Raw genomic sequence first — 15,611 nt, 5'->3', positions numbered from 1 at the left:
ATTGTATTTAATGACCTGGATGATATTACCTCTTCTCTTCGAGGTAATGGTAAGAGGTAATGATGATACGAACACTTTTCACAATAATTGATATATGAATATAAATTGTAATTGGACGAGAGAACCCAATATAATTAGGAGAATAAAATCTTAAATGTTATGATTTTTTAGCCCATTATGCTATGCTTTTTACCTAAAACACTTGAAATAGCAACATATATCATTTATTATTTGCTTCAATTTTAATTCAGAGCAAAAAATTAGACTATATGCTGTAGTTTTATGAGAATTGTCATATATAGTGGGAGATTATATGTTGCAGTTTCAAAAGAAATGTAGAATATAGTCTCTTTATTTATTAATTTAAAAACAAAGGGATTATATGTTGCAGTTCCTTGTTAACCGCAATGTATAATCCGCCTTTTTTGTTTTTTAAATTATTATAATATTACTAAATGATAATAGCAATTATTATTCATAAAAACTACAACAGTCCATCATAGTCAATGACGTCAACGGTCAACCCATCAAATTAAAAAGCTTAATCATCACCTGATAAAACGTATAGCTATCGACAACTTTTGATTAATAATAATAATAATAGTTTATATATAATAATGAAATTCTATTGCAATATAATTAACAAAACTATGTTTTATTACAACATATAAGACAAACTATATAATGTGCAATATATATGGTCATTTTTTCTAGCCTAAGTATTTGAAAATAATAATAGTTATTAATTAGTATCGCAGCTCAAGTTTTATATGTCAAATAAATCAAGTTTGACCTAATTTATGCAAATTAGTGACTTTAAAAGCCATTAAAAAGGCTATTTGACTTGTAATTTCGCATATATGTCCATTTTCAACCCTAACTATCTAAACTATAATTGTTATTAATTAACATTTCATGCCAAATTTCATGTAAAAAAGTCAAGTTTGACTTAGTTTATATAAGTTAGTGGCTTAAAAGCCCTTAAAAAGGCTACTTGACACGTAATTTTACACAAATATCCAATTTTTCAAGCCTAAATATTTTAAAACTATAATAGTTACTAATTAGTATTTCACGCCAACAAAAAAAGTTTGAATCAGTTTAAACATGTTAGTGGCTTAAAAAATCTTTAAAAAGGCTACTTGACACGTAATTTCACGCATAAACCTATTTTTTCATGCCAAACTATTTTAAAACTATAATAGTTACTAATTAGTGTCAAACATTTCAAGTTTCATGTCTAACAAATTAAGTTTGACATGATTTGTGCAAGTTAATGACTTTAAAAACCCGTAACATGTTATTTTATATATATGCCTATTTTTTTAGGCCTACCACTTTAAAATTATAATAGTTACTAATTAGTGTAACATGTCAAGTTCATGTCAATTAAATCACATTCAAATTGAAATAAAAAATAATATTCATTTTGCCCTAAAAACCTAAATAAATCTAAATTAATACACACAACACATAAAAATATCTAAAAGAAATTCTAACCAATAGAAATTACCTTGTGCCAATTTAGATGACAATGTTTGTGCATACAAAGTGAAGATTAGCCAGTTACAATGTGATGTAAAATGTAATAATCAAAAGAACAAAATTAGTACACACAATTATTGTTTTTAGTCTGTATGATGGTCACGATAATGTGGTAACAAAGATATTAGTGGTATAGTTGTCACATCATCAAATATCATTTAAAACTATAAAATATCTTTTATTTCGACTTAAAATACAAATTTTTTACAATTTAATGATGCCAATCGTACTAATTCAATATATTTGAAAATATTCACAACTCGAAGGAGATAATATAATTACGACCTTATTTTTGCTCTATCAGGACATAAAAACGAATCGATGAAAACTTATAAAATGGAGTGGCTAATGTGCTCATAAGTTTCGAACTTAATACCATTTAAAATTTAATGCTGGGTTTAGTGTTGTCTTTTCATTATTATGAGGTTGAATCACAAGATAATCCTAATCAATTCCATTTATGCTTTTCCAATCTTGTAAATTAAGAGATGCAAGTCCGCTAAATAATTTTCCATCCCATTTTCGTTAATATATGTAATATATTTTGAGGCTTTTACATTGGTTTATTTGATGCAAATTATTTTATTTGAACTGAGGAATGGGTAAGATTGAACCCATAACTCTATGTTACATTGACTCCTGATATCATGTTAAGGAGTCAATTCAACCCAAAAATAAGCTGATAGTTAAAGGCATAAGATATGTTATAGATGTACTTCTATATATTAACGATACCCACCCAATCACCATAATCAGAAATAAAAAATTAGATTACGTCAAGAAATTAACTCAATTAAAAGCTTAAGTTTATGGTTAAGGCCTCAAGATATGTTATAAACTCTAATAACCCCCTCACACGAGTTCTCGTTGGGCTAGAAGTATGGATGCATGCAATACATACCTCCTCATTCCTTGCGCGAAATATTCCACTTGAATTTAAGGAGTGTTGAGATTCGGGCCCCTGACCTTTTTATCATGCTGACTCTGATATCATGTCAAAGAACCAACTCAACTAAAAGTTTAAACTTATAGTTGAAGTCTCAAACTATGTTATATACTCAAATAGATTACTATTCCAATATTGTGAAGGAATATACTAGGAACATATATATAACTAAAAGTTCCTAATCAATCATTGTGATTTTTAAATAAATCACCATAAAAAGACAAAATAAATACCAATAAAGTAAACAAAATAAATTAAATAAATTAAAATCCTAAAAGCCCTACCTTATTAAATTCTTACACATAGTGTGATTTTGTCAATACTATAAATCATCGTTATTTGCCAATAAAAAAAAATCCTAAAAATAAATTAAAATGCAAAAAATTCCAACTGTTTTGATAGTTTAAAGAAACTTTGCCATTTGTTCTTCTGTTGACGCTATATGAAGAATATTCATAAGAATCTGAAATTAATGGATATCTTATAAATTCAGTACACAAATAACATAATTTAGACTATATAGATTTTCATGATAGATTATGTGCTAAATGTTTGGTGGAACAATCTCAGCCAAGCTTGATGATCATTATATAATGAGTTGTACTTGTACACATGTTTGCTCCAGGAGAGATCGAAAGACTTTTTCTTAGCTTTGAAAGTGGTTCCCCTGTTTGGTTCATGTAATTAGTACTTAATTACATAGCTTAAGGATTAAGGAATTCATCCCTTTTTTTTGTGTGGCCAAATATTAATATTTTTTAGTTTTGGATCATAATCAACTATATTGAAATGAATCGTTAAATTATCTACTCCCTCCATCCTATTTAATTTACATTATTTATCATTTTGGTTCGTCCTACTTAATTTGCATCATTTTTATTTTTGGACAATGGCCCACCACTTCATCTTAATCTTATCTACACATTTTAACTCTATTTTAATTTTATCCATACAATTCATTCTTTTTCTTCATTTATTACCATTATCCACCTTTTTCTTAAAAAATATCAACTTTCTCTTTGCATCAAATTAAACAGGACAGAGGGAGTATATTTTTTTAGCGTAAATTGTCAAAAATAAACCAATCTTTGCTCAATCCTCTGAAAATAAATCTAACTATTAAATATTTTTAAATAAATCCACATATTAGGTATAATTGCTGAACATATACCCACTATTATTTATTCCTAATTGTTTCATCACAAAGAAGCTTTGAAGATGATTATAAACAATAGATGAATTTATTTTAAGTAAATATATCTAATAAGTAGATTTATTTTAGCAGATCAAATAAATATTTGTTTATTATTGACATTTCCCCTTTTATGTATGTGAAGTAGCTGATAATGTTTGGTACTAAGTGTCAATCGTAAACAACTTCTTTGCTATCAGCCTATCACTAACAACACTAAGGTTGCGTTCATCCGACCCTTCAAACACCAAGCTACGTAATAGCCTCGAGGTAATTGAATGTTGTACACTACAAAAAAATGTACAAAAACCGATCACCCAAAATAGTCGGAAATCAGTCAGTATAGAGCTATACCGACTGATTTCCGACTATTTTGGGTAGTCGGTATAAAATGGTTGATAGTAAGTCTAGTTCTAATATTTCTGTTCATGGTCGTGCAAAGCATGTACATGCAGAAGCTAGCCCCACAGGAAGGTATGCACGTCTGTACTATTAAAATGAAGCCAATGAGCAATAATCAAATGTAATTTCAAATAAATCTCTGTTAATAGCAGATCAAACACAGCAATCAACAAAAATAATCAATTTGATCAATGATTAAATGGAAGAATTAACACTAATCCAGCTTCCTATTACACCAAGCCTTTCAATTAACAACATCCTGTATGATAGCCTATTAGTCGAGATTTTACAAAGGCTGCCTTATATCTCGATCCTTCGAGCAAAATCCGTGTGCAAACACTGGTCTTCTATCATCTCGGATCCTTACTTTCTTCTAGCCTTTGTTCGTTTCCACAAACAGCATGTTTTACCTTTCACTCTTGTGTACGAGTTTCATTTTTGGCATCGGTATTTCACTAATTATCTCAATCATAAACTCCATATCGTCTCAGAGCATACGACTTTTCAGTCTCGAGGATTTGATTTGAGTTTCCTACCTTGTTTTCGTCCACAAGATTTATACCCCATTTGGGTTGTGGGTTCCTACAAAGATCTCTTGGTTTGCTGTCACCTCAAAATGTCGTCGTTACAAGGTGTGTACTACATCTGCAATCCATTGACTCAACAATGGCTCGCTCTACCTCCTGCGTTAGGCCAGCATCGGGTGGCAGATACTGCTATTGGATTGATCACATTTGAGAATTATGTTACTCGAAACAGCTTTAAATTAGTGCAAGTTCCTGAACTAAATTCGTGTACTAGTACCCATAACGGCTTTGAGGTAAATGTGTTCTGTTCCGATTTGGGTGAGTGGAGGAAATTCGAGATAATTTCTACTCAGGATTTCACAAGGACTTGGCAGTTCAGGCCCGAGTCAGTTACATTCGAGAACAAGTTTCATTGGCTTGTGAACAGCACACATGTTGTAGTCCTTGATCCATCCGATTTAAGTGCAGGATCATGTTATCTCATTGATCTTCCAAAAGGGTTGAATCCGAACATAGGAATTTGCTTAGGAACCTGTCGAGATTATCTTACAGTGTGCCAACTTACAAGAGGGCATGCCGATTGTGTGTTGGGCGTTTGGAAACTCGTAGATTATGTGGTCGGAAAGTGGGAGATGGAATGCGGGATTAGTCTTAAACAGATGTTTTTCAACGAGTTAAGATTTTCGAGTATGGAAGTGTTGGCTTTCCATCCGTCAAACTTGAGGATATTGTACTTAAGATTTGATAATCGGATAGTGATGTGCGATATTGAGAGACGAATTGTGCGAGTAATAAGCGAGTTCTTGCCAGACTCGAATCTATCAGTAGGTACATCTTCTGTGTTTCCGCTCAGGCATCCATGCTGCCCGACTCAGATTCCTTCACTTTCTACTAAGTGAACAAGCTATATTACTATTGAATATACTATTTGTGAGTTTTGGCTTACATTTTTTCCAAGGATTAAGATCATTTGATTATATAGTTTTATTTGATTGTCTCTTGGTTATGTTAATGGATGTCATATTTTAATTGTCGTCATCATTATCATACCTAGTGTATCTCGTTCATAGGAATATTTGTAACTGTCTAAATGCTATAAACATTTTGACAATGCACAACCAAATGACTCAACGTTTTATACCATTAGAGATCATGATGCCGCATTACTAATGTCCGGGTTTCTAGCTTCAACAGGTCTTGCGAGAGACCGCCTTACTGTGAGAACAATGGCCTAATTGGTCCGCTTGACATCGTTAAGTTGTTAGTTTATAGTTAGTTTTTTAAAAAAACTAAAAGCTGAAAATAGACAACCAAAAAAATAATTTTCACTTTCTAATTGTCAATTTATAAAATCAATATGTTTTTAATAAATTTGACTAAATTTTTTATTCATTATAGGACAATATCATATGACTTTAAAATTCAAAAATCAACCGACAGAAAAACCACTTTATTGATTTTATATCACTCCATATGAGAGTTTGTGGTAATAATTTCAATTTTACGGTAAAACTTATTAATTATAAAGATTTTGTGGTGTTAAAAAAACTTTCTATTTCGTATGTATAAAAAATAATATCAAATTCAATTTTATATAAAACTTATTGGACCCCTTGTTGAAAATTGAAATCGAACAACAATTTGAAAGAGGGTATGCAAAAACTGTCAAGTATTTGATCTCAATTATCATGTATTTTCTTATTATTAATTTTGGTATAGATGTTGTATACTGTTTTTACCGTTAACTTAATTTACATTTCAAAAAATAGTGTAACAAATTATTTAGCTTTAGCGTGTCCATAAAAATAATATTACAAATGTATAATTTGAATAATACTCCATGTAATTAACGAACATAGTTAATTCTCATATAAACAGGGCAAAAGCTAACGAAGGCACGTAAAGCATTGGATAACAATAGCATTATTTGAAAGAGTAAATTATAAAAAAAAATTAAAAGTAAAAAAAATATACTCCAGCTCTTCATAGTCCGTCTCCTAAAAAACCGTTTCTCTACAAGATGTCTTTTAGACCCAATCTATTAAAGATTAATGTCTACTTATTGTATCATCAATGCCTACTTACGTCATCCTTAATGCTTACTTATAATATCTTTAGTGTCTACTTAGAATATCTTTAAATGTCTATTTATAATATTCTTAATGTCTACTTATATTATTATTAATACATACTTACATCATTCTTAATGTCTACTTACAATATTCTTAATGTTTATTTACAATATCCTTAATGCCCACCGAGTAAGCGTGCAATGCTTATAATATCTTAAATATCTAATTACAATATTTTTTATGCCCATCGAATATGTTACTCTACATTTTCCTTTATTGGTCCGCTAGCTCAATTGGAAATAGTCTCTCTAAGAAACCGTCTCTTACTAGAATTTGTGATTTACTCTAGCAAATTCAATATATTCCATTCCCATAGAAAAAATATAAATAAGGCTTTTGAAAGTTATATAACAATAAATTATTATAATATACAATTTTGTTAAATTGGTCGTATAAAATTTTAATATGAAAATTAATATTTTTTATGGTCAGTATTTAAATCCAAACATTAAAAAATGTGCAAAATGATGGAGTATAATGAATGAACAGAGGATTAGATATTTTGATACATGATTGAATTCTTAATTGTTTTTCTTCCTCATTTAAAGATATTAAATTGATTTTTATGAAACAAATTAAAAATTTTAAAATTTGTTTGCATAAACAAGCATAAAAATTCTGAAGTGAAACAAAAAATAAAATATAGCAGACAAGCAAAAAATACTGAAACAATAATAATAGATTGTGGTATAATGGAATGAGTGTATCCAAAAGAGACATAAAAACGAAATAAAGATAAAAATGAGAGTAAACTGACTAAGAAACAAAAATATCATAGCTATGAAGACCATCAAACTCCATAAAAAAGCGACCATTCGCCGATTTATTTGCAGAATCATTACTGTTTCTGCTACTTTCTTTCTTCAAGCCATCGACAATGGAAGACGAGGTTTCCGGAGGCCAATCATCAGAACCATTACTGTTTCCGTTACTTATTTTCTTCAAACAATCGATAATGGAAGACGAGATTTTCGAAAGCCAATTATCAGAATTATTACTGTTCCCGTTGCTTTCTTTCTTCAAGCGATCGACAATGGAAGACGAGGTTTTCGGAGGCGAATCATCAGAATTATTACTGTTTCCGTTACTTTCTTTCTTCAAGCCATCGACAAAGGTTTTCGGAGGCGAATCATCAGAATTATTACTGTTTCCGTCACTTTCTTTCTTCAAGCGATCGACAATGGAAGACGAGGTTTTCGGTGGCGAATCATCACAGTTATTACTGTTTCCGTTACTTTCGTTCTTCAAGTGATCTACAATGGAAGATGAGGTTTTCGGAGGCGAATCGTCGGAATTATAACTGTTTCCGTTACTTTCTTTCTTCAAGCCATCGACAATGGAAGGCGAAGTATTCGGAAGCCAATCATCAGAAGGTTTCTATCCCATTGATTCTGCAAATTTTGACTCGAATGAAGTCAACATTGATATGACAGACATTGTTTGTTGATTTATAAGACAACTTTTTATTAATTAACTCAGGATTGGTTTGGTATTGGTAGGAACTAGGAAGAGTTCTTACTTTATATAGAATGGAAGGAAGGACGAAGGAGTTAGGTCTAGAAAAAAGGACGGACAAAAAATAGGTGATTCAAAAAGATTAAATATTAAATATTTCCATCTCAAAAAAAAAGTAAATATTTAATGTTTACATATTTTATTTCTATAAAATAAACAATAGGAAATATTGAAATAAAAATCTCAAACTTTGAGTATTTCACTTTTATAAATCTCAATTTTGACATGTTTGATTAGAAATCCTTAAATCTGTAGACATTTTGTTCAAAAATTTTTAATTGTGAAATATTTTTTAAAAATTTAACTATTTAGATGAGACCGTTCCACGAGAGATAGGTCCATAAAAATGATCTATTAGTCTAAAATACTAACAAAATGAAAACAAAATTCCCATATACAGAGTGATTTTTTAAAAAAATCAAATAAATATAACAATAATTTTTTGAAAAATAAATTTGAACTGATCCAATTAAAATCGTCTTATAATAAGACAGCCTCAATAGGAATCATCCGTAATTAGACTAACTTGCAGATCTCCAAACTCATCTTCAATACAACTGAAGTATTGGGAGCAATTGTTTATACATAAAATATAAGCTCTACATTTTATATGGGCGATCCACTTAAAAAGCACACTAAATTAAACCCTAGAGTTTCAATATATATATATATATATATATATATATATATATATATATATATATATATATATATATATATATATATATATATATATATATATATATATATATATATATATATATATATATATATATATACTCCATCGGTCGTATTAAATTTGTATCATTTGCCATTTTGATTCGTCCCACCAATTTGTATTATTTTTATTTTTGCACTGACTCATTACTTTCTTTTAATCTCATCCACACATTTTAACTTTCTTTTAATTTTATCAACATAATTCATTCTCTCTCTTCATTTATTACCATCATCCACCTTTTTTTTTTAAAAAATACCAACTTTCTCTTTACATCAAATTTAAACAAAATACAGGGAGTATAAATTATAAACTCTCTTTGGGTAAGTAAAAAATAAATAGGATGAGATACTCTTGTGAGAGATTGTCTCTTGATGAGACGATCTGATAAAAACAAGAAGCTCATATGCTAATAATTGTATTACTTATACTATTCATTTCACGTAAAAAAGCTTATAATGAGACCGTTTTACAGAAGACTTGTTAACTGATATTAGGCCTCCTAAAGAAAACATTAGATTTTCTCTCTAAACATAAATGACATGATATGGGTACTATCGGACCAAATTTAACTTAACTTCTTAGTCTTTATACCCAAAAGAAAATGAGACATAAGAGTAATTGTTTCAGATAGGGGTGTTTTAAAATATCCGATTTAAACTATTACGTATCTAGTTCTAAAAATCGGATAATTCAGAATCCGAACTGGGGTATTTGCAAAATTAGATATCATATTTTCAAAAAATTTTTTGGTCGGGGCAGTTGGCGATGCCTTATCCACGTCTTAGATTACTAAATCCGTCCCTTTTTTCCATCGTTTGTTATTGTTTATTACATTTAATTATCGCTCTTTACCTCCTAGCAAAAGAACTAAATATCATTGCTGACATCATTTTTCAAGATTACTTTTTAAGATTGATCTATTGTTTCTTTGTTTGTCAAGGAAATTGTTGTGCGACAGCGGAAGCAAAAATCGAAAATAATAACGGAAAACAATAAAGATTCAAACAAACAATAAAGAAAAGGAAAAATTGTTTCTAAAAAGCCAACCTTTTGGCCATCTGCAAATAAAGGGTCAACATTTTATTTATTCAATAAATAGACAACCTTTGTCTCATTTTTGCAATTAAAGAGATATCAGGTAAAGCAACCCCGCTGTGACCGGTTAACTCGAGTTCCTTAAAAAAACAGAAATAAAGTTCTTAACCTATTAAATTCTTCATCTTCATTGTAATCTTCTTTCAATCTCTTACCCTACTTCTCTCTCTCTCTCTCTCTCTTCAATCTCCCTATTCCTTAAAGCTCAAATGAGTAGATGTGGTTCTTATTCTCGTGGACACAGTGCAAACTCAGGTAATGTTAAATGTTATCACAAATGGGAAGCTAAATTGAAAACCGTTCTTAAGGGACCAAATGCAGAAGAGTTTACTAAAAGCTGGTGTTAGAGAAAAACAACTTTTTTTTATTGTCGGTTTCATGGGCTATGTTTTCCATATCATTTTCAGTAATGTACATATCGTTAGGGAATTGTGAAAGTAGGAAGTTTGTAGTTGTTGCACTTTTGTTTAGATGAACATTGTTTGTTAAATGCAACAGCTTTGTGTGTTGCACTTTTGTTTAGATGGGCATTGTTTAATGCAACAACTATGTAGTAAACTAGTTGATTAATGAATGAATCAAATTATTTTGCCATCAAACTAGTTGATTATGTTTCTTGATTCTGCTATCAAACAATCAATTCACAAATTAACATGAACCTTCTACCAGAATATTGTTCTGCCATCTCATTGTTTCAAAGCACCATTCCACAAAACAATTTAAAACCAGTGACAACAAATCAAAACAGAATATTATTTTGCCAGTACATTATTTCAATACAAAACAATTAAAATAGATCCATTACATTACAGCAAAACTACTAATGGCAGTACATTGTAATTCAAAACAAACCCATTACATTACGACATTAGCTACTGATTCTTGAGCTGGTTGAGTTGATGCTTAAGTTTGTTCAAATGATGCTTGAGTTATTGAGCTTGTTCCTGCAACCTAAACAATTCAATACAATTAAGTCATCATTATATACAAATGAGATGGTTCATTATGTATAATAAGATGCTTACTTCGGAAGTGGATGTCCTACCACCTCTGCACCCTGCTTGTCCGGATCTTTTCCCTCTGGACCCTACACCACTATGGATTGACCTTCCATTTCTACCTATTCTTATTGTTTGAGGTCCTCTTTCTTGTACATTCTCCGGGATTGTTGTTGTAGAGGTTGATGCCTTTCTTGGTCTGCCCCGTTTGCGTAGAGGTTGTGGTGGTTCATCATTAGTTGGCATCCTACCCTTATTTGAACATTTCAGTTTGTTGTGACTCTTAACCTTGCAAATGCCACAAGTCATTTTCATACCGTGCTTACTCAGTCTTCCTACCTTTTTTGGGCTTTCATAGTGTTCTTTCCTCCTATTCAAGCGAGGTCTACCAGACCCTATTTTAATAGGTGGAGGTGTGAGTGTAAGATCAGTTCTAGGACAAAATCGAGGCCCTTCTATTGGTGGAATGGAATAAGCGTATGCCTGCAAATAGTTATCCTTTTTGTACAAAGGATCAATGTAATCTTCGAGAGTTTTAAGAACAAAAGAGATACAAGCAATAGCATGTCGACATGGAAACTCTGTCAAATCCCACTTCCGACATGTGCAGGTCCTACTCTCTAAATTGACTGTCATAACATCACCCAAATAATGACTACGCTAGAAGATCGTATTAGTTGAAGGGATAGCTTCACAATTCTTAGCTTTCTCTTTCTCCTTTTCTAGTCTAGCTATAACCCTAGGACCATAATCACCTTTCCACTTACTAACATCTCCTTTTTTAACATATAATTGCATGACTTGTGTTCTAATGTCTTCCAACATGTGTATAATGTGTTTTGTTCGAGCAGTGATAATATATCCGTTAAATGTTTCTGCCATGTTATTCACAATGACATCAACTTTGGTTGTGAATGACATATATGCCCTAGAAAAACAAACAGGGTTGTACCTCTTGAAACCATCCACAGCTGCTGGCAATATTTTCTCTATCTCCACTAAAGAATCTTTGAAATAAGCCTTACTGTACGCTTTAGCCTTCCAAAACAGAAGCTTCAAATCCTTACCCTTGAATGACTTGTGCCAATGAGCGTAAATGTGTCTAGCACAATGTCTATGTTCAGCTTTGGGGAACACTTTAGCAACACCATTTAATATTGCTTAAAATAACATTTGTGTAAGAATAAATGACAATATAACAATTATATAAAAATAACTAACTGAATACAACTAACTACAACTGACTAACCTGGTGTTCATTTGATATAATAACCAAGTCGTTCCCATCACCTAAGTTGAGAAAAATCTGAAGATTCTGCAGAAACCATTCCCAACTTTCATTGTTTTCACTCTCTACAACGGCCCATGATATTGGGTACGTTTGATCATTGTGGTCTTTCCTAATGGCACTTAGTAGTTGACCACCTAAAAAGGTCTTTAGAAAGCACGCATCGATACAAATAACCTTCCTGCATCCTTCTAACCATCCATGTTTCAACCCCTCAAAACACACATGCAGTCTTTGAAAAACATTAGCATTATCAACTCTCGTGGGATCAGTGACAAGTTCCACCAAGCTTTGTGGGTTAATGTGTTTCAGAGCCTCAATGTACCTACCATGCTTAGTGTAGTGCTCTAGCATACTACCATGAAACATTCGATGTGCATGATACTTGACTCTATAAGCAAAATCCTTATTAACAAGAACACCAAAGGCTTTCTTAATCGTAGCCATTATTTCTTTAGCTGGCCAATGTGGTCGAACCTTGAACACCTCTAAGAATTGGTCTGCTACCCATCTGGATTTCATTTTCCTGTTCTTTTTCATGTTTCTTGAACAACTATGCTCACCATTAACTAATTTAACAACATACACAACTCTCCTTGAATCCCATCCACCATACAAATAAAATTTGCATCCTGAAACACATTTCACAGTGACATTTTGTTTTCTATGATTATTACTAGAGGTTATTGTGATATTCCTTCCTTGTAATATCTCATACTTTGCTATAGCATTCTTAAAGCTTTGCCTAGAGGTGAACTTTTGCCGAACAACCCATTTAAAGCATTTAAAATCTGTATTATCTCCAATTAAAGGCCCTCTTTTTCTTAACCTGCTCTCATCACCAAAAAACTCTTCATCTGAACTTGAAGGTGTCTCAACATCATCTGAACTATCCCCTAGAATCAAAGTTTACATTTCCTTCCCTAACATCATTTTTCAGATCTGTTTGTTGAGCTCCGTGCGTACCCTGAGCAGCCTCTCTTTGCACTCTTTCTAAAGAATTGACAGGTTTAGAAATTTCCCCTCTAAACTTGTGTCTAGCAGCTACAAACTCTTCATCACTGGATCCTTCAAAATCTACTAACTCATCCACTAAATCAGCATCCTCTAACTCATCCTCACTACTCACACTATCATCAAGGCCTACTTCATAATCCTCATCTTCTGAACTACTATTACCAAATGCACTCCCCTTTACGGATTTATCTATAAAATCAGAATGAATTTCAGGCTCAAGAGGGTGGTTAACATTAGTATCAGGTAATAATGCCTTTTTAGTAGTAGTGGCTGCTGGTAAATTGCTCCTAGGACTTCTCTTCAATGGTATATTAGTACTCCTTCTAGGGGCTAACTTTTTGGGCTGGACCTTTGGTTGATCAAGTGGTCCTTTATCAAGATCAGTTACAGGGAATGCTGAAGTTAGATATTTATAAAGCATATACACATTCATTGTCCTCATCTGAATTACTGCATTATGTAACTCAATAACAACATTTTCCTTATTTATCTTCCTTAAGCCATCCTTTAAAGTGTAACCTGGAAGCAAGTAAAAAAGCCCTTGTATATCTCTATTTCCGTTGCACTTATTAGCTAAACTCATCAAGTAATCCATGGACAAATCATCTGGATCTACTTTCATTATTCTACCAAAACCTCCAACATAACTAATACTACCTTTAGCTTCCTTGATTTACCCCCATACCAAATTCTAATAGACACCTTTTCATTCATTATGTTCACAATTACACAAAAATCCTAATTTCTAATGTGTTTAATCAAATTTCACCATAAGAGAGTAAATTCCAACAATTACTAAGCAAATCAGCAATTATCAATGATGAGACATTAATTGCAGAAATTTAGATTTAGAAACCTACTTAGGTTGTGATATTTTAGTGGAAATCAACTTTTCCCTAAAATTGCATTTGTGTCGCCATTAGAGAAGGATTAAAGGGACCGATTTTTTGGGTTGAAGATACAGCAACTGGTTTGGCCGGGGGTTGAAGATGCAGCAACTGGCTTTTTCGTGGGTTGAAGATGTGAAATTAAGGTGGAAGATGCAACACTATTTTCGTGGGTTTGCAAGGTAATTGGAAGATGTTTGTGAATTTTAAAATAAAGTAGTGATGACAGAGACAGATATGTATGGGTAGGTATGTGAAATAAATGCTCACCGGTTACCAGTAAACTATCTCTTTAATTGCAAAAATGAGAAAAAAGTTGTCTTTTTATTGAATAAATGAAACATTGACCCTTTATTTGCAGATGGCCAAAAGGTTGGCTTTTTAGAAACAATTTTTCTTAAAGAAAATCACATCGAGAAATTAATGCTGTTCACTATCAATGTGATAGCTACATCCACTAGCACCGAGAATAAACTTTTCACTATAAACCGAGAGATTCAAGATGAACGAGAAGCCACAATAATAGCTCTCCAAGCTTTTTCTTTCTTAGTTTTCCTCACTTTATGTTTTGCATTGCATCCCTAATTCTAAGACAATGGGGCCTTTATATAGTATACCTCATAAAACAAAGAAATTAGGTTAACAATTACAAAGAAACCGGCCCAAAAAACTAAGTAACCGTCAAAAGAACATGGAAAAACTAAATCTTGCACAAAACGTACTGTTCTGCGCCCTGCATAGAACTCCGCAGCTCTGCATGCGCTCCAGGCTATTCCAACATTTTTGACCCACACTTGATTCATCTTCTTCATGATCTTGGACTTGATTCGAGTCACAAAATTCCAACAGAAATAACTTTTGTTGTTTTTTTTTTTTTTTTTTTTAGAATTGAGTTGAATTGATTTGAATAATGTGTTTGGTGAAAGAAAGGTTTTTTTTTTTTTGAGTAGAAAGGTATTTAAGTATTTATAGGAAGAACTTCAAAGATGAGAGACTAGAAATTATTATTATTATAATTAGGAATGTAATTTAGGTTTTGGATAAGGTGTGAAGACTGAAGACCAAGTAACAGGTCAAGTAGTAAATTGGTCGTTTAGCAAATTCAGGTCAACTTTGGCCTTTCCCATTTTTAATTCCTTTATTCTTCTTTTTACTTTTGGATAATTGAATGAATGTATGTTTTCTAGACTTATGTAGAAGTTGCCACTAGTGACTACTACCGTTTTTCCACTAAATTTGAGTCTCATCAAATTCATCTAATATATATTTTTAATTTACATTTTTTTTTTTGGCCCAAACTACTTTAAAATAGTAATATTTATATAAAATCAAAAAAATCTACTTAT

At 31.6% G+C, this 15,611-nt stretch overlaps 2 protein-coding genes across 2 annotated transcripts; both read right to left on the bottom strand.

Moving 5' to 3' along the window:
* Nucleotides 1–10,804: 10,804 nt before the first annotated feature.
* Nucleotides 10,805–15,444, bottom strand: LOC130802669 (uncharacterized). Its single transcript, XM_057666682.1, has 2 exons — nucleotides 11,101–15,444; nucleotides 10,805–11,026 (listed from the first exon to the last, which is right to left on the bottom strand). The coding sequence occupies exon 1, from the start codon at nucleotides 13,998–14,000 to the stop codon at nucleotides 13,251–13,253; it is 750 nt and encodes a 249-aa protein (XP_057522665.1). The 5' UTR covers nucleotides 14,001–15,444; the 3' UTR covers nucleotides 10,805–11,026; nucleotides 11,101–13,250.
* Nucleotides 11,734–13,245, bottom strand: LOC130805446 (uncharacterized). The gene is made up of 3 exons (XM_057670218.1): nucleotides 13,241–13,245; nucleotides 12,319–13,190; nucleotides 11,734–12,233 (listed from the first exon to the last, which is right to left on the bottom strand). Exons 1-3 carry the CDS (start codon nucleotides 13,243–13,245, stop codon nucleotides 11,734–11,736), a joined length of 1,377 nt encoding a protein of 458 aa, XP_057526201.1.
* Nucleotides 15,445–15,611: the final 167 nt, after the last annotated feature.

Source organism: Amaranthus tricolor, chromosome 2, assembly GCF_026212465.1.
Source record: "Amaranthus tricolor cultivar Red isolate AtriRed21 chromosome 2, ASM2621246v1, whole genome shotgun sequence".
Classification (NCBI taxonomy): Eukaryota; Viridiplantae; Streptophyta; class Magnoliopsida; order Caryophyllales; family Amaranthaceae; genus Amaranthus; species Amaranthus tricolor.
This window is presented reverse-complemented; position numbering and strand designations above follow the sequence as displayed.